Source organism: Rana temporaria, chromosome 4 (genome assembly GCF_905171775.1).
Source record: "Rana temporaria chromosome 4, aRanTem1.1, whole genome shotgun sequence".
NCBI classification, from domain to species: domain Eukaryota; kingdom Metazoa; phylum Chordata; class Amphibia; order Anura; family Ranidae; genus Rana; species Rana temporaria.
In genome coordinates, this window is record NC_053492.1 from 22,237,495 (window position 1) to 22,262,181 (window position 24,687).

At 45.3% G+C, this 24,687-nt stretch overlaps 1 protein-coding gene across 4 annotated transcripts in view; it reads right to left on the reverse strand.

The window, feature by feature from the left end:
- The window catches only part of NCOA1 (nuclear receptor coactivator 1), a 299,593-nt gene that overhangs the window by 220,189 nt on the left and 54,717 nt on the right, over positions 1–24,687 (reverse strand). For all 4 annotated transcript variants that reach the window (XM_040348120.1, XM_040348119.1, XM_040348117.1 and 1 more), the window contains exon 2: positions 1,868–1,967. In XM_040348120.1, coding sequence (XP_040204054.1) covers positions 1,868–1,950 — 83 coding nt within the window. In that variant the 5' untranslated portion in view covers positions 1,951–1,967. The remainder of the gene's footprint in view (positions 1–1,867; positions 1,968–24,687) is intronic.

Genomic DNA, 24,687 nt, shown 5'->3' on the forward strand with positions numbered 1-24,687 from the left:
TCAGGAGGGCACAATGCTGGATGGATTAGGAGGGCACAATACTGGGATCAGGAGGGCACAGTACAGGGTGGGTCAGGAAGGCACAATACTGGGATCAGGAGGGCACAGTGCAAGGTGGGTCGGGAGGACACAATACTGGGATCAGGAGGGTGCAGTACAGGGTGGGTCAGGAGGGCACAATACTGTGATCAGGAGGACACTGTACAGGGTGGGTCAGGAGGGCACAATACTGGGATCAGGAGGACACAGTACAGGGTGGATCAGGAGGACACAATACTGGGATCAGGAGGGCACAGTACAGGGTGGGTCAGGAGGGCACAATACTGCGATCAGGAGGATACAGTACAGGGTGGGTCAGGAAGGCACAATACTGGGATCAGGAGGACACAGTACAGGGTGGGTCAGGAAGAAACAATACTGGGATCAGGAGGGCACAGTACAGGGTGGGTCAGAAGGGCACCGTACAGGGTGGGTCAGGAGGGCACAATATTGGGATCAGGAGGACACAGTACAGGGTGGGTCAGGAGGGAACAATACTGAGATCAGGAGGACACAGTACAGGGTGGGTCAGAAGGGCACAGTACAGGGTGGGTCAGGAGGGCACAATATTGGGATCAGGAGGACACAGTACAGGGTGGGTCAGGAGGGAACAATACTGGGATCAGGAGGACACAGTACAGGGTGGGTCAGGAGGGCACAATACTGAATGGGTCAGGAGGGCACAATATTGGGATCAGGAGGGCACAGTACAGTACAGGATGGGTCAGGAAGGCACAATACTGGGATCAGGAGGTCACAGTACAGGGTGGGTCAGGAGGGCACAATATTGGGATCAGGAGGGCACAGTACAGGGTGGTTCAGGAGGGCACGATACTGGAATCAGGGGGCACAGTACAGGGTGGGTCAGGAGGGCACAATATTGGGATCAGGAGGGCACAGTACAGGGTGGTTCAGGAGGGCACGATACTGGAATCAGGGGGCAGAGTACAGGGTGGGTCAGGAGGGCACAATATTGGGATCAGGAGGGCACAGTACAGGGTGGTTCAGGAGGGCACGATACTGGAATCAGGGGGCACAGTACAGGGTGGGTCAGGAGGGCACAATACTGGGATCAGGAGGACACAGTACAAGTTTTGGGATGTTGACATCCCGGGACAGCTTAGTAAAAAGCGTGACTGTCCCAGCAAATCAGGGACAGTTTGAAAGTATGATGTAATGCAAGATTATCGTGGGCCCCCATGCACCTGGTGGGGGGGGGGGGTGTTCATACTATAAGTAGGCCCTGCACTTCACTGGATATATGTAAGGGTTTACAACCCCTTTAATGGCTGTGCACTGTAACCACGTTACTGGAAAACAGGTCAGATTTAATGCAATTTTTTTAATTTCTTTTGCTCTCTGCCCCTAATTCTCATGAAAATCAGAAACAGCACAACATCTGTAGGCTGCATTAATGGCGTAGTGGGCAAGACTTTTTTTTTTTGGAGGGTTGTCCTCCACATTCCCCCCCCCCCCCCCCCTGCAGAGAGCAGATTGCCATCAGATAGGGACTGCGCCAAAGAACTAGCATATGGTCGATCTGTGTTGTTTTTCATACCCCGAGAGCAGAGCAGCTGCCCCGCACCCAGAGCCTTTCACACACTCTGAGCTAATCAAGCATGGCCGGGATGTTTAATGTATAGGTCACGGTGAATGCAGACTCGCTCCACACTTTAACCATTATCGCTCCTCTGCCATCCCAACCACAATATCTCCCTTTATCCCACCCGTGAAATTTACATCTAAAGTAAGAGTTCCTGGCTTGTGACATGGGATGGGGCGGAACCTTCGCACGTCAAGTCTGTTCTCATTCGGCGGAATAACTTACTTCTGCATGGTGTCACATGGCGAGGCTTTCCTCTTGCGCTCCTGGCTAGCAGGGTCGGTCAAGCTGTCCCCAAGGCCACTCATCTTGACCTATTTCACACCTGAAGAGAGAAGAGAAACCACGTTAACATTTGATAAGTTCAACTTTATCCTGCAGAAAACAAAAGATACATGATCGATACATTGTCAATTTATTTATTACTTTGCATACTGTATACCGTATTTGCCGGCGTATAAGACGACCCCCTAATTTTCCAGGAAAAATGTTGGTTTTGGGATATACTCGCCGTATAAGTCTACCCCCTTCCTACTAGTCTTTCTGGGAGCTGAAGGGTAGCCGGAACAACCGCTGACAGAAACAGGCTTTTTTCAAATCTCACTGTGCCATTACATGCCTCACTGTGCCATCACTTGCCTCCACTGTGCCATCACTTGCCCCCACCTGCCCCCACTGTGCCATCACTCGCCCCCACATTCACTAACAGCCAAATTTGAAAGGAAATACCTATAATTTATTATTAGCTCTTATTAGTTAGTTAGTTAATTATTCTTTCAAATTTTTATTTTTTTGAATTATTCTTTTTTAATTTCTGAAGGGCGATCATAACTAATGTAGTCTTCCAGATGTTTTTGCAGGAATCCTGCCGAGTCTTCCAGATTTCCTTGCAGGAACCTGCATGACAGTTCCAGCATTCCTAGAACCTCCACTTAGTCCAGAATTCCCAATAACAATGGTAGGTGTGCAAGAACTCTACTGAGAGGCAGGGCCGGATTTGCTCTCCCTGCCACCCCAAGGCCAGGTTCTGCAATGCACCCACTCCCCGCCAACCGAAACAACCCCCTCTCCCCCCCAAATCAAGAAAAATGGCAACCGGAAGGCAGGGGCGGCACGGTTAGTTCAAATATTTTTTGTTTCCTTTTATTTTTTTTACATTTTAATCACTTTCTTTATTTTTATTTATTTGTAGCTTGTCATTTACTTTTTATTTTTTGTATAATTTTATTATTTTTAACCACTTAAGGACCGGACCAATATGCTGCCTAAAGACCCAAGGTGTTTTTACAGTTCGGGACTGCGTCGCTTTAACAGACAATTGCGCGGTCGTGCGACGTGGCTCCCAAACAAAATTGACGTCCTTTTTTCCCCACAAATAGAGCTTTCTTTTGGTGGTATTTGATCACCTCTGCGGTTTTTAGTTTTTGCGCTATAAACAAAAATAGAGCAACAATTTTGAAAAAAATGCAATATTTTTTACTTTTTGCTATAATAAATATCCCCCAAAAACATATATAAAAAATTTTTTTTCCTCAGTTTAGGCCGATACATATTCTTCTACCTATTTTTGGTAAAAAAAAAAATCGCAATAATCGTTTATCGGTTGGTTTGCGCAAAATTTATAGCGTTTACAAAATAGGGGATAGTTTTATTGCATTTTTATTTTTTTTACTACTAATGGCGGCGATCAGCGATTTTTTTCGTGACTGCGACATTATGGCGGACACTTCGGACAATTTTGACACATTTTTGGGACCATTGTCATTTTCACAGCAAAAAATGCATTTAAATTGCATTCTTTATTGTGAAAATGACAGTTGCAGTTTGGGAGTTGAACACAGGGGGCGCTGTAACATTTAGGGTTCACCTAGTGTGTGTTTACAACTGTAGGGGGGTGTGGCTGTAGGACTGACATCATCGATCGAGTCTCCCTAATAAAAGGGATCACTCGATCGATACGCCGCCACAGTGAAGCACAGGGAAGCCGTGTTTACATACGGCTCTCCCCGTTCTTCAGCTCCGGGGAGCGATCGCGACGGAGCGGCTATAAACAAATAGCCGCGCCGTCGTCCCGGATCGCTCCCCGCGGGAACCCGACCGCCGCATGTCGCGGGGGGGGTCCCGATCGGACCCCCGACTCGCGGAAAGGCAGGGACGTACAGGTACGCCAATGTGCCTGTACGTGCCATTCTGCCGACGTATATCTACATGCGGCGGTCGGGAAGGGGTTAAAATTATTTTTCTTATTCTTTACTTTTTAATTACTTTTTTTATTTTATTAAATTAAATTATTATTTCTTATTTATTTATCAAATTTTTTCACTTAACTTTATTGCTATCACACAGGAGAAAACAATTCACTGTGCGATAGCAATTGGAGGTGACAGGTTCTCTTTATTGACCCTGTCACCTCCAAAACAGGAGTCCTAGCACTGGAGACATCGCCGCAATCACTTGTTAACGAGCAAGCGGATTCCCCCACAACTTACCGCCCTTAACTGTATGTTCTGGGCATCGGGGGACTCCATGCCGCTGCCGCCCTGAGGCGCCCTGAGGCCTGGCCCCTGTGTCCTTGTGGGAAATCTGGGCCTGCTGAGAGGTCCAGGGTTCTTAGAACCTCCACTTAGTCCAGAGTTCCCAGTAGTTCCCGCAGTATTACCTGCCAAATTCATTGGCAGGTAATATGGCTCTTTAGCGCTACCTGAGCGCTAAAGAGCCATATTACCTGCCAATGAATTTGGCATTCATTATTTTCGATAATTTGTTACTTCCGATAAATTTGTATTAGTTGTGTTCACTAACAGCCAAATACCTATAATTTATTATTAGTTAGTTAATTATTATTATTATTATTTTGAATTTTTTTGTATTTTCTTTCCTATTTTCAGATTTTAGAATTTACGATTTTTTTTTATTTACGAAGTGCGATCACCACAAATGTAGACAAGATCCAATGATTGAACCAATCACTTGTTGCGCCAAAGAAAAAAAATAATATCCACGAACACAAAAAATGCACAAAAAAAGCAGCTGCTTGTAAATAAATCAATAATGTAAAATATCACCTAAGAAAACTAAAGTGATCAGCAGCGCTAAAATAATTACATACCAAAAACGTAAACACAGAAAAGTGAAAAATGGTGATGGAATGGCAGTAAAAGTCCATAAACAATCAAAAGTGATGCAGAAAAGCATGTCCAGTTGGAATCATAACAAACGACCCAAAACATTTTTTTTTTTTTTGGCAGTGCACATGTCTACGCACCACTATTTATCAACTCTATAATTTTTCTTAAAAATGCACACAATTTTAGTGCGCACAAACACAGTGGAATACTAATTAGGTGAAATATAAAAGATGAGGTTGCATTGAGTAAACAGATACCAAACATGTCATGTCTTAAAAAGGTAAACTGTGCATGATGGCCCCAAATTATACCACTTAAGGACCAGTCCTTTTCTGGCAAGTACAAGTAAAAAAATAATAAATAAATATTATGGCCCGGATTCACAAAGCACTTACGCCGACGTATAACAAGATACGCCGACGTAAGTGCAAATGTGCGCCGTCGTATCTGTGCGCCGGACCCACAAACTAAGATGCGCCTAAAAACAGGCTTCATCCCGCCGACGTAACTTGCCTACGCCGGCCTAGGGTGGGCGCACATTTAGGCTGGACGCATGGCGGCGCTCCAATTGATTAGCCATTCAAATATGCAAATGAGTGAAATACGGCTGTTCACGAACATACGTGCGCCCGACGCAGTGCGCGTAAGTTGTACGTCCAGCGTAAAGTTATTCCCCATAAAGGAGGTGGAACCCAGCAGCAGACATACAAAGGTCTGCACCAGGGAACACAAGCCGGCGTATTTTACGTTGGACGCGTGTCTGGCTGGGCGTAGGTTACGTTCACGCCGTACGCAGTGATCCGGCGTAGTTTAGGCAATTATTCCGACGTGGTTGTGAGCATGCGCAGGGGGATGCGTCCACATCTCGGCGCATGTGCAATTCGTGATACGTACCTGTCTGGCACTGTGCCCATCATTTGCATGGGATCACGCCTCATTTGCATGGCTCACGCCCACTTCCACCTACGCCGGCGTACGCCTTCGAAACCCAGCGCAGCGTAGGGAGCACTGGCTTGGTGAATTCCATGCTTGCCTCTCTGCGCTGCGTTGGCGTAACGCACATTGTTTGCGCTACGGCGGCGTAATGTGCGCCCGCTCTCTGTGAATCTGGACCTATATATATATATATATATATATATATATATATATATATATATATATATATATATATAGCAGAGACCCTAGAGAATAAAATGGCAATTATTGCAATTTTTTACATCACATGGTATTTGCGCACCGATTTTTCAAATACATTTTTTGGGGAAAAAGTACACCTTAATGAATCTTAATGCAATCAAACTGAAAATCGAACCCACTTTTTGGTACAATATAAAAGATGATGTCACACTTTAAAGTTGCACATGCAGACGGAGTGACGAAAAACTACGATACTTAAAAATCGCCATAGGCGACGCTTTAATTTTTTTACAGGTTTGGAGTTACAAAGGAGGTCTAGTGCTAGAATTATTGCTCTCGCTATAAAGTTTGTGGCAATAGTATAATTAAATAAATAATAAAAAAATTATTTACACTCTCCCTTTCATTTTTAAGACAACATAACAAGGAATATAAACATATCTTGTGATAGAAATAAGGGATGACAGGCCGTCTTTACGGAGAGATCTGGGCTCCATAAGACCCCAAATTTCTCCTCTACCTTTAAAAGCATCAGATCAAAAAATAAATAAAAATCATTGATCTGAAGCTTAAAAAAAAAGAAAAAAAATTGTCTACTTCCGCCCTAGACCGGAAGTGACGTCATTACATCGCTCTGATCCTCCTAGATCCTAGGAGCCAGAGAAACACCGGAGAGCGGCAGGAGGGATGGGGAGGGGGTTAGGGGGTGATTATGGCTTTATTTTTTGCATGCTTGTTTCAGGTCAATTACTAAAAGTTGGAAATGGTACCCACCATTTTTTGGCACAAGTTTCCCATAATTATATACTGACTTTTTACTGGTGGACACCTGACCATTAAACGTACATGAGCTTGTTGGACATTCAATTACAAAACCATGGTCATCAATATGGTGTAGTACTCTTCCCCTAGAGCCAATAATATGTAATTGGCCTTCTCCCCCATGGTCATTAATATGGAGTGCCCCAGCTACACCTTTTTGGAAGGGTTTCCACCAGATTTTGGAGTGTTTGCTTGGAAATGTGTGCCCATTCAGCCAAAAGAGCACTGCAGCTTATGAGTCAAGTAGTTGGAATTTTGTTACATTCCAGATTTTATTGCAGGAACCCTCCCGAGTCTTCCAGATTTCCTTGCAGGATCCACACTGGGTCTTCCAGATTTTTCGTTTCAGGAACCCTGCTGAGAGTTCCAGCATTCCTAGAACCTCCACTCAGTCCAGAGTTCCCAGTAACAATGGTAAGTGTGTAAGAACTCTACTGAGAGTTCCTGGATTCTTAGAACCTCCACTAAGTCCAGAGTTCCCAGTAATGATGGTAAGTGTGCAAGAACTCTACTAAGAGTTCCTGGATTCTTAGAACCTCCACTAAGTCCAGAGTTCCCTGTAACAATGGTAAGTGTGCAAGAACTCTACTGAGAGTTCCTGGATTCTTAGAACCTCCACTAAGTCCAGAGTTCCCAGTAATGATGGTAAGTGTGCAAGAACTCTACTAAGAGTTCCTGGATTCTTAGAACCTCCACTAAGTCCAGAGTTCCCAGTAACAATGGTAAGTGTGCAAGAACTCTACTAAGAGTTCCTGGATTCTTAGAACCTCCACTAAGTCCAGAGTTCCCAGTAACAATGGTAAGTGTGCAAGAACTCTACTGAGAGTTCCTGGATTCTTAGAACCTCCACTTAGTCCAGAGTTCCCAGTAACAATGGTAAGTGTGCAAGAACTCTACTGAGAGTTCCTGGATTCTTAGAACCTCCACTCAGTCCAGAGTTCCCAGTAATGATGGTAAGTGTGCAAGAACTCTACTGAGAGTTCCTGGATTCTTAGAACCTCCACTTAGTCCAGAGTTCCCAGTAACAATGGTAAGTGTGCAAGAACTCTACTGAGAGTTCCTGGATTCTTAGAACCTCCACTAAGTCCAGAGTTCCCAGTAACAATGGTAAGTGTGCAAGAACTCTACTGAGAGTTCCTGCACTCTTAGAACCTCCACTTAGTCCAGAGTTCCCAGTAATGATGGTAGGTGTGTTCTCCAGCTGCTGTGTCTTCCAGCTACCTGGGAGCTAAAGAGCCATAATACCTACCAGTTGCCTATTTGTTGCCAACCCAGAATAACCAGACTACTCTCTTGTCTGCTGCAACCTTTGCTTGTACCCAACTATTCTTTCCCCACTGTGAACAGTCCCCACACAGTATCCCCTCTGTCCAAGTAGGCCTATAGTTGGGTGATCCTGAGGGTCACAACCTGGTGCCAGTTTGCAACAATAAAAACCAGGGGCCATTGGGGGTTTCAAGCCAATGGTCACCATTAGAAATGGCCACTATTAGAAGCTCTGGTGAGGTCCAGTTGGTACTTAGACTCAATGCCTTGGGTGAGCCTGTGTCAGGGGACACCATAAACATATCTAGAGAAAAGTGGTGGGTTATAGCAACCAATAGATTCCTGAATTATATGGGACTCCACTCAGGGCCAGGACAAGGGGAAGACAGAAGTTCCCAGTAACAATGATAAGTGTGCAAGAACTCTACTGAGAGTTCCTGGATTCTTAGAACCTCCACTTAGTCCAGAGTTCCCTGTAATGATGGCAGGTGAGTTCTCAAGCTGCTGCATCTTCCAGCTACCTGAGAGCTAAAGAGCCATAATACCTGCCAGTTGCCTATTTGTTGCCAACCCAGATTAACCAGACTACTCTCCTGCCTGCCGCGACCTTTGCCTGTACCCAACTATTCTTTCCACACTGTGAACAGTCCCCGTAGAATATCCCTTCTGTACAAGTAGACCCTTAGTGGGGTGACCCTGAGGGTCACAACCTGGTGCCAGTTTGCAACAATGAAAACCAGGGGCCACTAGGGTTTCAAGCCCATGGTCAACATTAGAAATGACCACTATTGGAAGCTCTGGTGAAGGCCAGTTGGGACTTAGACTCCATGCCTTGGGTGAGCCTGTGTCAGGGGACACCATAACATATCTAGAGGATGGTGGTGGCTTATAGCAAGCAATATATTCCTGAATTATATGGGGCCAGGACAAGGGGAAGACAGAAGAGGTGGCCAGCTTGGGAGCTTGAGCAGGAAGGGGGCACAAAAGGTGCAGGACCTGCAACCTATTATTCTAAACTGGAGGAGGGTACACTTTGGCCTTTTCACTTTGGGTGCTAAACTTGCTTTGCTCTGACGGCAAGAGTAGGACCAGTGGTGGTTGGTGCTCCAAATTTTTTGGGGGGGCGCAAACAAACTAAAAAAAAAACCCCATCAATTGCAGCCTCACTGTGCCCATCAAACGCAGCTACTGTGCCCATCAATTGACGTCACTTTGCCCATCAAACGCAGCCACTGTGCCCATCAGACCCAGCCACTGTGCCCATCAGAAGAAGCCACTGTGCTCATCAGACGCAGCCACTGTGCCCATCAGACGCAGCCACTGTGTCCATCAAACGCAGCCACTGTGTCCATCAAACGCAGCCACTGTGTCCATCAAACGCAGCCACTGTGCCCATCAATTGACGTCACTTTGCCCATCAAACGCAGCCACTGTGCCCATCAGACCCAGCCACTGTGCCCATCAGAAGCAGCCACTGTGCCCATCAGACGCAGCCACTGTGCCCATCAAACGCGGCCACTGTGTCCATCAAAACGCAGCCACTGTGTCCATCAAACGCAGGCACTGTGTCCATCAAACGCAGCCACCGTGCCCATGAATTGCCGCCAGTTTTCCCCATCAAATGCCGCCAGTGTGCCCCATCAAATGCTGCCAGTTTGCCCCGCCCGGCACTTACCTTTCTTGGGTCAGCGCCATCCTCCACGCTCCCTCAGAGTCCTCAATGTCTTCTCCCGTCCTCTTCATGTCATGCAATGCATGAATCTATCTATTGTTGGTTGGCGGGTGTAGGAGTGAGGGGCCCTCTATGGACGCAACGCCACTGAGTAGGACCTGCTCATAATGGCAGCAACAAGTAGACCGAGCTGGAACCTGCACTGCCAGAGCCCACCAGAGATTCTGCAACTCTACAAAAAATGTTTTTTGTTTTTTTTTTAGTGTAGACAGACCCTTTAAACTGTCTGTTGCTTCATGTAAGAAAATCCCTCTCTAAAGCACACATGGTAGCCAGGCCGCCTGTAGCTGGTATCTTGCTAGAAGCCTCTAAGATAGAATCTGTGTTCTTTATGTTACATAAGAGTGACTGCTCTGAATCTAGCCTGACAGGTTGTACCCTAGATCTATACTCACTTCAAACGAATACCAAGTACTGCTGAAGAGTTGGCACGCTATATTCCAAATGATCAGCATCTGCTGCTTTGTGCGCACCTTACTTGCCTCATGCAGACAGTAAACCATTTAACCCTATTCAATGCAAAATAAAATACAATTCTTATGAGACCGCTGAGGTTTACCATTCCAGTACTGATTTTGGTGTCTACTGGTCCTGTGAAGAATGAAGGCCTAATGCCCAGGGCCATCTTAATGCAAGGGCACTGCCCAGGGGCCCCAGGTACATTGGGGCCCCACAATAATCTTGCATCACATCATGCTTGCCAACTGTCCCGGATTTGCTGGGACAGTCACGCGTTTTACTAAACTGTCCCGATATGGAAGCGTCCCAGAACCTATACTGTGCCCTCCAGTATTGTGCCCTCCTGAACCCCCCCCTGTACTGTGTCCTTCTGCATTCCCCCTGTACTGTGCCCTTTGTGTTGACTAGTCTTTGATCTATGGAAAGTTTTCCTTTTGTAAAATCGATTTTATTGAACGTACTAATGAATATGGCCCGGATTCACAAAACACTTACGCCGACGTATCTCCAGACACGCCGCGTAAGTGTAAATATGCGCCGTCGTATCTGTGCGCCGTGCCCACAAAACTAGATACGCCTGAAAATAGGCTTCATCCGACCTTCGTAACTTTCCTACGCCGGCGTATCGTTGGCGCATATTTACGCTGGCTGCAAGTGGTACTCCCATTGATTTCCTATTCACCTATGCAAATGAGGGAGATACGCCGATTCACGAACGTACTTGCGCCCGGCGCATAATATACGCGCTTTGCGCAAGTCCTACGTCCGGCGTAAAGTTATTCCCCATATAGGAGGCGCAAGTCATGCAAAGGTATGGACCAGGGAACACAGCCGTCGTATTTTACGTTGTTTACGTAGTACGTGAATAGGGCTAGGCGTAGGTTACATTCACGTCGTAGGCAGTGATTCGACGTATCTTAGGCAGTAGTTTCGACGTGATTCTGAGCATGCGCACTGGGATGCATCCACGGGACGGCGCATACGCCGTACGTTATTTGTAACTTCATGACGCTCAGTCCTTCATTTACATGGGGTCACGCCTCATTAGCATGGCTCACGCCCACGTCTACCTACGCTGGCTTACGCTGAGGAAACCCAGCGTAGATTTGAGAGCGACTGGGGGCGAGTGCTTTGTGAATACTGTGCTTGCCTCTGTGTGCTGCGTCGGCATAGCGGCATAAATATGCGCCAATGTATGTGAATCCGGGCCATTATGTTTAATTCTATCAACTATTTATACCTTATTTCTTGAAAGTAGGTGTGTAAATTGGGGCAAGCTAGTAGGGGCCCCAGCGCATTACTTTGCCCAGAGTGGAGACCGTGAGCCAAGACTTCTTGTTCACACCAATGATGTTATAGCTGTAGTGTGTGGGCCAACGCAATATTGAACCCTGCGGACTAATAGCTAGATTCAGGTAGGGCGGCTTAATTTTGAGGCGGCGTAGCGTATCGCATATACGCTACGCCGCCGTAAGTCAGAGAGGCAAGTGCTGTATTCACAAAGCACTTGCCTCCTAAGTTACGGCGGCGTAGCGTGAATGGGCCGGCGTAAGCGCGCCTAATTCAAATGAGGAACAGGGGGGCGTGTTTTATGTAAATGACTCGTGACCCGACGTGATTGACGTTTTTTTACGAACGGCGCGTGCGCCGTCCGTGGACATATCCCAGTGTGCATTGCTCCAAAGTACGCCGCAAGAACGTATTGGTTTCAAAGTGAACGTAAATTACGTCCAGCCCCATTCACGGACGACTTGCGCAAACGACGTAAAATTTTCAAATTTCGACGCGGGAACGACGGCCATACTTAACATTGGCTAGGCCAGCTATTTGTTCGACTAACTTTACGCCGGAAAACGCCTTACGTAAACGGCGTATCTTTACTGCGACGGGCAAGCGTACGTTCGTGAACCGGCGTATCTCGCTGATTTACGCATTCTAGGCGTAAATCAGCGTTCACGCCCCTAGCGGCCGGCGGAACTAGACAGCTAAGATACGACGGCGCAGGCCATCGTATCTTAGCTAGGTTTAAGTGTATCTCAGTTTGAGAATACACTTAACCACTTCCGGACCGCCGCATGTACATTTACGTCGGCAGAATGGCACGGACAGGCACATCAACGTACCTGTACGTCCCTGCCTAGACGTGGGTCGGGGGTCCGATCGGGACCCCCCCAGTACATGCGGCGGTTCCCGTGGCTTCAGGAGCGATCCGGGACGAGGGCGCGGCTATTCGTTTCTAGCCGCCCCCTCGCGATCGTTCCCCCGGAGCTGAAGAACGGGGAGAGCTGTATGTAAACACGGCTTCCCCGTGCTTCACTGTGGCGGCTGCATCGATCGTGTGATCCCTTTTATAGGGAGACACGATCGATGACGTCAGTCCTACAGCCACACCCCCCTACAGTTGTAAACACACACTAGGTGAACCCTAACTCCTACAGCGCCCCCTGTGGTTAACTCCCAAACTGCAACTGTCATTTTCACAATACACAATGCAATTTAAATGCATTTTTTGCTGTGAAAATGACAATGGTCCCAAAAATGTGTCAAAATTGTCCGAAGTGTCCGCCATAATGTCGCAGTCACGAAAAAAATCGCTGATCGCCGCCATTAGTAGTAAAAAAATAATAATAATAAAACTATCCCTTATTTTGTAAACGCTATAAATTTTGCGCAAACCAATCGATAAACGCTTATTGCATTTTTTCTTACCAAAAATAGGTAGAAGAATACGTATCGGCCTAAACTGAGAAAAAAATAAAAAATTATATACGTTTTTGGGGGATATTTATTATAGCAAAAAGTAAAAAATATTGCATTTTTTTAAAAATTTTCGCTCTATTTTTGTTTATATCGCAAAAAATAAAAACCGCAGAGGTGATCAAATACCACCAAAAGAAAGCTCTATTTGTGGGAAAAAAAGGACGCCAATTTTGTTTGGGAGCCACGTCGCACGACCGCGCAATTGTCTGTTAAAGCGACACAGTGCCGAATTGTAAAAACCCCTTGGGTCATTTAGCAGCATATTGGTCCGGTCCTTAAGTGGTTAAACATACGACGGCTTAGATTCAGAGTTACGACGGCATATCTACTGATACGCCGGCGTAAACGTCTCTGAATCCAGCTATAAGACTGGGATGCCAATAAATGTCATGTGCGTGTAAAGGCAGGCGTCCCAATACTTTTGGTAATATGGTGTAAGCCACAAAAAAAAAAAAAAACATGAGAATTGTTACATCGAATGCTGGCGACTCTTTATACTTGGTTGTAGTGAGGAACAGCAATCTGAAATGTATATGGTTATACGTTTATAATGCCTTTTATGGCCAAGGGAAAAGAGATAACGGGGTCCAAAGGCCCCAAGTGTCCCTCATCTGTCTCTTTCCCCTCCTTAGTCATCCCTTCTCTTTGGACTTATATACAGACCGGCATCAATAATTTTTGCGTTTAAGTTTTATATTTCAGATATCGACTGTTTGGCATTCTTCCTTCCCTCCACTAGCAGAATGGCGCCAGCTTTTACTTATTACGCTACAAATGGTTGTGGCGTTCACTACGTGTGTTCTGCAGTAAAGACTTTCAACACAGTATCTCCCTTGGGGACTCGCTCCCCCCTGAGTGAGTGGGTGCTGATCGTAGAAATCCAGCAAGGGCACAGTAATCGGAAAGCGGCTTTTATTTTTCAGCGTTTGTGCAAAGTCGATCTATTATACAGTGCTTTACAACCCGCTCACATTACTCCATCAAAGAGACTCATGGGTCAAAGCCCAACTGAACTTTCAGTTTAAATCAGCTAAATACATACCAGATGCCCCAAAACAGAGTGTGAGAAATCTTGGTTGGATTTCCTTAGAAAACAGCCACAGCCAAAGTAGGAAAGCCTGCCCCCAGCCAGCAAGCTACACACAAAGACCCTTGCTCTCTATGTGAAAGGAGCGGTCTCTTTGTAGAAGTCTGACACACAGGGCCAGGCCAAGGGTAACTTTAGACGCAAGTGCTTTGTGAATACAGCACTTGCCTCTCAAAGTAGCGGCGGCGTAGCGTAACTACGATACACTACGCCTGCTTAAAATTACGCCGATCTACATGGATCTGGCCCTAAGAGTCTTGGTGGGGGGGGGGGGGTTTTGATGACATATAATTCTCATACACTTTGGAGTTTGGAGAGCTCTAGCTCTGACTCAGCAGAGGGGTATGTTGGACCTCTGCTTCTGCAGAGAGACCACTGCTTCCACACAGTGAGCAAGGGTTACATAGTGCTTTGGCTGAAAAAAACAAAACGCATTTTCAAGCAGCCATGTTGGCCATGGGTAAAATATCTTCTATTTCCATGCTAAAATCAAAAAATGAAGAAGATTTGCTATGTGCCCTAGAAAAAAAAAAAAAAAAAACCCTTGTCAGGAATTCATCCCTAAAAAAAATAAAAAAATAATAATAATAAAAAAATAAATACCCTTGTCGGGAATTCATCCAAAAAAATAAATAAAAAAATAATAATAAAAAATAAATAAATACCCTTGTCAGGAATTCATCCAAAAAAAAAAATGCTATGCCGTACAAAAGCAGAAATAGTTGGGAAATGTTCTGCAGCCCGGTGGGTACAAAGAGCGGGGTCGCATAGTACAGTGGGCGGCCTGGCAAGGAGCGGGGGGGGGGGGGGGTTGATGGATGCCCCCTTTATCTCAGTCTACAAACTCAGGAAAGAGCTTTTGTTTCGTCAAGGGAGAACTTCTAAGTTCCCGCACACACTGCCAGCTAATGGACTGGAATCAATAAGAGCAAATGATGTGTTTTATAGCACTTCAGCGCTGTCTGCTACAAGGCCTCTGATAAGCACCCTAAATTACCTGCCTTTAATTTTCCTCTTGACCTAGTTGGCATCCTTACGATATGCGCTTATCCATCTAACAAGTGCAAGTGCACACTGTACTATTGTTCCTATAGGCCAATCACGTTTCTCCTTTCAGGGCTCATTCGCACCACCTCTGTTTCTATTTGTTGTATTACATTTGACAATTTAGCCCAAAAAATGCTAGGACTATTTAAAATACATTATATTCGGCTGGCCTTGAGACCCTCTCTACAGAAGAAAAGGGAAATACTTTGGAGCAGCCATTCTCAACCAGGGTTTTTCCAGAGTGGCTCCTTAACCACTTAAGCCCCGGACCTTTAGGCAGCTGAATGCCCAGGCCAGGTTTTGCGATTCGGCACTGCGTCGCTTTAACAGACAATTGCGCGGTCGTGCGACGTGGCTCCCAAACAAAATTGGCGTCCTTTTTTCCCCACAAATAGAGCTTTCTTTTGGTGGTATTTGATCACCTCTGCGGTTTTTATTTTTTGCGCTATAAACAAAAATAGAGCGACAATTTTGAAAAAAAATGCAATATTTTTTACTTTTTGCTATAATAAATATCCACCAAAAACATATATACATTTTTTTCCCTCAGTTTAGGCCGATACGTATTCTTCTACCTATTTTTGGTAAAAAAAAAATCGCAATAAGCGTTTATCGATTTGTTTGTGCAAAATTTATAGCGTTTACAAAATAGGGGATAGTTTTAGTGCATTTTTATTATTTATTTTTTTACTACTAATGGCGGCAATCAGTGATTTTTTTCGTGACTGCGACATTATGGCGGACACTTTGGACAATTTTGACACATTTTTGGGACCATTGTCATTTTCACAGCAAAAAATGCATTTAAATTGCATTCTTTATTGTGAAAATGACAGTTGCAGTTTGGGAGTTAACCACAGGGGGCGCTGAAGGAGTTATGTTTCACCTAGTGTGTGTTTACAACTGTAGGGGGGTGTGGCTGTAGGAGTGACGTCATCGATCGTGTCTCCCTATAAAAGGGATGACACGATCGATGCAGCCGCCACAGTGAAGCACGGGGAAGCCGTGTTTACATACGGCTCTCCCCGTTCTTCAGCTCCGGAGAGCGATCGCGAGGGGGCGGCTATTCGTCCCGGATTGCTCCCTGAGGCTTACCGACCGCCGCATGTACCGGGGGGGGGGGTCCCGATCGGACCCCGACCCGCGGAAAGGCAGCGACGTTCTGCCTGTCCGTGCCATTTTGCCGACGTATATGTACATGCGGCGATCGTTAAGCGGTTAAAGGGGTTGTAAAGTTTTTTGTTTTTTTTTTAAAACTAGTGCATTGTTGGTTCACTTACTTTTTCCTTAGATGTCCCTTCTAAATGTTTTCTTCCTTTGTCTGAATTTCTCACTTCCTGTTCCTCCTCAGTAAAGTCGCCCCCATCATCCGAGCCGTTCTGGCTGGGGGTTAGTCAGCATGCGGGGAGACTCTGTGTTACCGCAGGGATGTAGTCCTAAGGGAGGGGGCGGGGCGCGCTGACTAACCCCCAGCCAGAACGGTTCGGATGATGGGGGCAAGCTTACTGAGGAGAAACAGGAAGTGAGAAATTCAGACAAAGAAAAAAAATCTTTAGATGGGAAATTGAAGGAAAAGGTAAGTGAACCAACAATGCACTAGCTTAAAGGAACCTATTTAGAAAATAAAAAAACAAACCTTTACAACCCCTTTAAGCTATGGCTGATTGACCTCCAAGGGTTACAATTTTATCACCACTGTAGAGGGAATCGTTTGCATTATTCACCAATGTAAGGAACATTTTTCTCAAATGAACTGGTTTTAGCAAGGGTTCCTCAAGACCTGAAAATTATTTCAAGGGTTCCACCACTGTAAAGTTGACATTCTTCCCAGTGATCAACAATGTAAGGGGCATTTTTTCTCATTGACCACCAATGAACTGGTTTTAGGAAGGGTTCCCCAAGACCTGAAAATTATTTCAAGGGTTCCTCTGTGGTAAAAGGGTTTAGAAATGTAGCTATAGATGGTCACTTGACAGCCCTGAGGCTGCTGACATCACATCCAAGATGGCGACTCCCAACTGGAGTTTCTGGACTTTTGGATGTCTACACAAGGGAGGCTTTTACTTGTCCATTACATGCATAAAATACAATAAAAAGATCTACAATGGTTGCTGAAACAAATGATCTGGAAACATAAGTGTGTTAAAGACCTTTTGCAGGTCTAAATAGACTATGAGAGGGTTAGTGCCTCTGTTAGCTTTTTATTGTTGTCTATAAGCCAGATTCATAGAGAGTTACGCCAGCGTATCAGTAGATACGTTGTCGTAACTCTGATTCTACACCAGCGTAAATTTAAGCGTATTCTGGAAACCAGATACGCTTAAACTAGGCTAAGATACGAGCGGCGTAAGTCTCCTACGCCGTCGTATCTTAGGGTGCAATTTTTCCGCTGGCCGCTAGGTGGCGCTTCCGTTGAGTTCGGCGTAGAATATGCAAATGGATAGATACGCCGATTCATGAACGTACATGCGCCTGTCGCAGTAAAGATACGCCGTTTCCGTAAGAGGTACGCCGGCGTAAAGATAAAGCTGCCCCCTAGGTGGCGTAGCTAATGTTAAGTATGGCCGTCGTTCCCGCGTCGAAATTTGAAATTTTTACGTCGTTTGCGTAAGTCGTCCGTGAATGGGGCTGGACGTAATTTACGTTCACGTCGAAACCAATACGTCCTTGCCGTGTACTTGGGAGCAATGCACACTGGGATATGTACACGGATGGTGCATGCGCCGTTCGTAAAAAAACGTCGATCACGTCAGGTCACCCTTCATTTACATAAAAGACGCCCCCTCATCCTCATTTGAATTAGGCGCGCTTACGCCGGCCCCATTTACGCTACGCCGCCGTAACTTAGGAGGCAAGTGCTTTGTAAATACAGCACTCGCCTCACTTACTTACGGAATGATGCGCCGCCGTACCCGAATCTAGGTATATGTTTATTAAAGGGAAGAAAGTGGTGATCCAAAATATTAACAGTTTCTATTGGGGTCCCCAGTCTTAAGAGGGGATTTACCTTCACTGTGGTATCTCTGGTGCACAAAGAAAAAAGGGTGTTTTAACCATCACCTACTGAAAAAATAGATATTTTGGCTATAGACACACTTAACCTTGTTGAAAATATGCTTCATGCTGTAATCACATAAAGTGCATGGAAAAGCCTATAAAGATTCCTATATAGGGATTTTCAGAATTCATGACTGAGGAAGTGAAAGGAGAGGAAATGTCATAATGCAGTGTAGAAAATGCGCACTAAACCCCTTGAAAATGATGTAAGACATGTGTAAGATGCATAGAAAATGCATGGCGCTGCTTCAAAAATATGTCATATGTTTTGAATGCATGCAGTGAATGAAACTACGATTATGCAAAGACATTGCTTACTTAGCATAACTATACAAGATAGGCTAATCGCAAAAAAGAGAGACTTTCTTTCACCAAAACAGAGAGGCCTACAAGACAGCCTAAATACAGCGTGATGTTGGCACTACCCATCAACCCAAAGAAAATAAAAATCATAGGCCCGGATTCACGTAGATGCGCGTATCTTTGTGCGGGCGTAACGTATCCTATTTACGTTACGCCTCCGCAACTTTGACAGGCAAGTGCCGTATTCTCAAACCAAAGTTGCGGCGGCGTAGCGTAAATAGGCCGGCGGCGTAAGCCCGCCTAATTCAAATGTGGTAGATGTGGGCGTGTGTTATGTAAATTTACTGTGACCCCACGTAAATGACGCTTTTTACAAACGGCGCATGCGCGTCCGTGAAAGTATCCCAGTGTGCATGCTCCAAATTAACCCGCAAGAAGCCAATGCTTTCGACGTGAACGTAAATGACGCCCAGCCCTATTCGCGAACGACTTACGCAAACGACGTAAAATTTTCAAAATTCGACGCGGGAACGACGTCCATACTTAACATCGGTACGCCGCATGTACGCCTCATATAGCAGGGGTAACTTCACGCCGGGAAAATATCTGTACTGCGTCGGCCGGGCGTACGTTTTGTGAATTGGCATATCTAGCTGATTTACATATTTCTGGGCGTAAATCAGCGTACACGCCCCTAGCTGCCAGCGTAGATATGCAGTTAAGATACGACGTACGCCGGTCGGATCTAATACAAATCTATGCGTAACTAATTCTCAGGCACCGTACACACGTCCGAGAAACTCGACGGGCAAAACACATCGTTTTGCTCGTCGAGTTCCTTGTGAAGCCGCCAAGGATCTCGGCGAGCCAAATTTTCCCATTGACCAACGAGGAAATAGAGAACATGTTCTCTATTTGGCTCGGCGGGTTTCTCGGCGAAAAGTGTACACACGACCGGTTTTCTCGGCAGAATACGTCTCGCATCGAGTTTCTTGCTGAATTCTGCCAAGAAACCCGGTCGTGTGTACGGGGCCTAAGAATCAGGCGCATAGATACGACGGCTCGGACTCAGAGTTACGACGGCGTATCTGGAGATACGCCGGCGTAACTCGTATGAGAATTCGGGCCACAGTGTTCCAAAGGAAGAGCAAAAATAAAACCAAGAGTTCGTCATATACAAAAAATGGACTTATGATGAACTGATAAAATTAACCCAACCAGAAGTTTCAAGCCAAGAGGTCCTGTACCACCTAAAACCACCAATTAGAGTCTGGCTTGGCTTAAAATCATTGACAGTGTCATCGCATCAATACTCCTTTATGGAAATGAAATATCACCTACCCAGAACGACCCAAGTGCGACTCAAGACCAAGACCAAATACTGACATAGTCCATCTGGATTTATGCAAGCACCCCCTCCATGTCCACTGGAGCACCTCCAACAATGCTTGGTGGTAAAGTAGAGCAGAAGAAACTATTATACTGGGACCACCTACAAAACAGCAACCCCGGGCCAACACGACCACAAAGTCTTACTAACAACAACGACCAATCCCAACCATGGGAACCCCTATGGCTCATTAGAACCTTATTCATCCAAAAGTCCCACCAATCTGACCTGAGAAAATCTCAAATAAAAGAACATAATTCCAAAAGAGAAATATGACAGAGAATGGAGAAATGAAATAATCTTCCAGAAACAAACTACAGGCAGTCCTTGAGTTACGAACATCTGACTTGCGAACGACTCCTACTTACGAACGGGAAGCAGTGTGATGTCTCCGCTGTTCTGCGCATGCGCGGCCACTTTTTGACGGCGAGCACGTTTCAATAGAACATCAGAAACCAACCTCTAACTACGAATGGGAGGCGGCGTGACGTCTCTGCCGTTTTCCGCATGGGCGGCCACTTTTCGACAGCGGCCACATTTGGACAGAACATCATAAAAAGTACTGTTCCGACTTATGAACAGATTCGATTTAAGAACAAACCTACAGTCCCTAGCCCGTTCGTAACTCGGGGGCTGCCTGTACTTACCAGTCATGAAATATAGACTGCAAACTGGCCCCATCCCTGGAAATGCTACAAGACTTCAAAGAGAGACAACACAGACCCTGAGCGCCCACAGACTAGAAATTGAATCAGGGTGGCACAGATAGACCTACAGGGCCAATAAAAGTGGACTGTGACAGTGGTCTGACCAGGGGGTCCTGGAGGATGAGAACTGCCCCCAAGTACTCAGCAGTGAGAGACACTCACCTCCACTGTTATCCCAAACTTCACTTTTATAGAGGAGACACCAAATGAATTATACTGGGAGAAATGGGACCGACAGAGAAAATAACAAACTTTTTACAGCATGTCAAAGACTGAGAGGGATATAAACAATTGCTGTTGACTTATTATCTCCTACCTGGAAATGCCCCAAATCTCCTTTATATTATTTCTTACCCCTAAAAATGTCATAGAATAATTATTCTTCCACTCCTTCTCCCCATCAAAGCCATAATAACTCCTCAATTGATTTGATAATGCTAACATATATTTAGAACTGCTAATTAAACTAATTGAGAGAGAGAGCGATCAGAGGAAAGAAAAAAAGTGAGAGCTCAGAGGAGAGAGAAAATAGAGAATAAGAGGGAAGAGAGAGAGAGAGAGAGTGAGAGAGAGAGTAAGAGGAGAGAGAGAGAGAAAAGAGAGATCAGAGGAGAAAGAAGAGAGCGAGATCAGAGGAGAGAGAGAGAGAGAGAGAAGAGAGAGAGAGAGACCAGAGAGAGAAGAGAGAGATCAGAGGAGAGAGAGAATCAAGAGATCAGAGGAGAGAGAAGAGAGAGAGAGAGAGAGAGATCAGAGGAGAGAGGTGAGAGAGAGAGAGAGAGCAGAGGAGAGAGAAAAGAGACCAGATGAGAGAGAAAAGCGAGACAGAGATCAGAGAGATATCAGAGGAGAGAGAAGAGAGAAAGAGATCAGAGGAGAGAGAAAACAGAGATCTGAGTAGAGAGAAAAAAATGGGGATTAGAAGAGAGAAGGGGGAGGGATCAGAGGAGAGAGAAAAGAGAGGGGTCAGAGGAGAGAGAAAAGAGAGGGGTCAGAGGAGAGAGAAAAGAGAGGGGTCAGAGGAGAGAAAAAAGAGAGGGATTAGAAGAAAAAAAGAGAGATCAGAGGAGAGAGAAAAGTGAGGGATCAGAAGAGAGAGAAAAGAGTGAGATCAGAGGAGGTAGAAAAAAAAGAGAGGTCAGAGGAGAGAAAAAAGGAGAGGATTCAGAGTAGAGAGAAGGGAGAGGGTTCAGAGGAAAGAGAAAATAAAGAGATTAGAAGATAGAGAAAATAAAGAGATTAGAAGAGAGAGAAAATAGATGGATCAGAGGATAGAGAAAAGAGAAAGACAAGAGAGAGAAAAGAAAGGGATCAGAGGAGAGAGAGAAAAGAGATCAGACAAGAGAGATAAAGTGAGAGATCGGAGGAGAGAGAAAATAGAGATCAGAGGAGGGAAAAGATAAGGGATCAGAGGAGAGAGAAAAAAGAGGGATTGGAGGAGAGAGAAAAGATAAGGGATCAGAGGAGAGAGAAAAAGGAGGGATTGGAGGAGAGAGAATAGAGAGATCAGAGGAGAGAAAAGATAAGGGATCAGGGTAGAGAGAGAGATCAGAGGTGAGAGAAAAGAGAGATCAGAGGAGAGAAAAGATAAGGGATCAGAGAAGAGAGAAAAAAGAGGGATTGGAGGAGAGAGAAAAGATAAGGGATCAGAGGAGAGAGAAAAAAGAGGGATTGGAGGAGAGAGAAAAGAGTGATCAGAGGAAAGAAAAGATAAGAGATCAGAAGAGAGAGAGAAAAGAGAGATCAGAGGAGAGAAAAGATAAGGGATCAGGGGAGAGAGAGAGAGATCAGAGGTGAGAGAAAAGAGAGATCAGAGGAGAGAAAAGATAAGGGATCAGAGGAGAGAGAAAAAAGAGGGATTGGAAGAGAGAGAAAAGATAAGGGATCAGAGGAGAGAGAAAAAAGAGGGATTGGAGGAGAGAGAAAAGAGAGATCAGAGGAGAGAAAAGATAAGAGATCAGAAGAGAGAGAGAAAAGAGAGATCAGAGGAAAGAAAAGATAAGAGATCAGAAGAGAGAGAAAAGAGAGATCAGAGAAAAGATAAGGGATCAGGGGAGAGAGAGAGAGATCAGAGGTGAGAGAAAAGAGAGATCAGAGGAGAGAAAAGATAAGGGATCAGAGGAGAGAGAAAAAAGAGGGATTGGAAGAGAGAGAAAAGATAAGGGATCAGAGGAGAGAGAAAAAAGAGGGATTGGAGGAGAGAGAAAAGAGAGATCAGAGGAGAGAAAAGATAAGAGATCAGAGGAGAGAGAAAAGAGAGATCAGAGGAGAGAAAAGATAAGAGATCAGAGGAGAGAGAAAAGAGAGATCAGAGGAGAGAAAAGATAAGGGATCAGGGGAGAGAGAAGAGATCAGAGGAGAGAAAAGATAAGGGATCAGGGGAGAGAGAAGAGATCAGAGGAGAGAAAAGATAAGGGATCAGGGGAGAGAGAAGAGAGAGAGGTGGGAGAAAAGAGAGGGATCAGAACAAGGAGAAAGGAGAGATTCGAGATGAGGGAAAAGAGAGGTATCAGAGAAGAGAGAAAGAAAAACCAAGGAGGAGAGAGAAAGACCAAAATCAAATATAAAAGAAATAAAGAAAAAAGAGGAGAAATTAAGAGAAATAGCAGAGAGTAGGAGAAAACACAGAGATAGACCAAATAGGGCAAAAATAAAAAATAACACAAAAAAACTAAATTCCATCCAGAAGAAAGTGAAATACGAATAAAGAATAAAAGAGTGAGAAGAGGAAGGAGGGATAATAGGAAGGAGAATGGGGTGACAATACAGAGTACACGGGCCGTCTTATTAATGCGGGGTGAAGGAACCCGGCATGTAGCAATGTCTGCTATGTAAACACATTTGAGGGACACTTGGCAGCATGATCTGCCTGACAGAATATTCTCGCGGGCCTCGCTGTCATATTCACAGATGCTTCAAATCATTTACTCTCTCCTTCATCCGACATGGCAGCAAGACCCAGGCCTAATTTAACTACCAACCCAGATGGCTCCTTTATGCTCCATCACCAACGTGTCTCTCCCCGTTTTAGTAAGCAGGGCTTGTCTAGCATTAAATACGGAGAGCAAACAGACGTTGGAGGCAACATTTCATGATTTACTGTAAATGTGAATGCCAAGGGATGGCCATATAATGACAGTTTAAGGGTGTTCAGTAGGGTCAAGGTATTAATGTTGAATGAGAAGTCCTGGCTAACCATCAGCATTCCAATTCATCTCAAAGGGGTTCAATAGGTTGAGGTTAGGGCTCTGTGCCGATCATTTGAGGTTTTTCACACCAAACTGGTAAAATCTTATCTCTATGGAATTGGCTTTGACTTTTTACACAGAGGCACAGTCATACTTGAAGAGAAAAGGTCCTTCACCAAGGTTTGAAGCCCACCATTGCCTACAATGTCTTTGTATGTTGTGGCATTAACATTACTCTTTCCAGAAACACTCAAACTCAATCATTTGGAGGGGTCTCCCCATACTTTTGACTGTATATGGTAGATAAACACAATGGCTTCCCATCTGTCCTGGGTTGGAACTTGCAGAGTACCACCCTTGAAGTATTTCTACGGTGAGTAAAGTTAGAATATGCAATTACTAATACCATTCATACACATGATGGCAAATAGAGATGGGGTCATGTGCCCCTGGGCAAAGTAATGCTCTGGGGCACCTACAATGGAGACAGTGCAGGTAAACAGACATCAAGTAGATAGGAGGCAGACAAGCGGAGCTTCCCCTTTTGGGTGGAGCTCCACATTAACTACATGAACAATCATTCTGTACAGCAAAGAAACAGTGAAAAAATACTACATACATAAAGTAACAAAGCTGTCCTGTGCATATAATATATCTGCTAGATTGATGCCTCCACAGCACTATGGCCCCTCTACTCCCTAGATATCTCCCCAGCACTATGGCCCCTCTACTCCCCAGATATCTCCCCAGCACTCTGACCCCTCTACACCCCAGATATCCCCCCAGCACTCTGACCCCTCTACACCCCAGATATCCCCCCCAGCACTCTGACCCCTCTACACCCCAGATACCCCCCCCAGCACTCTGAACCCTCTACACCCCATATATCCCCCCAGCACTCTGACCCCTCTACACCCCAGATACCCCCCCCCCCCCCAGCACTCTGACCCCTCTACATCCCA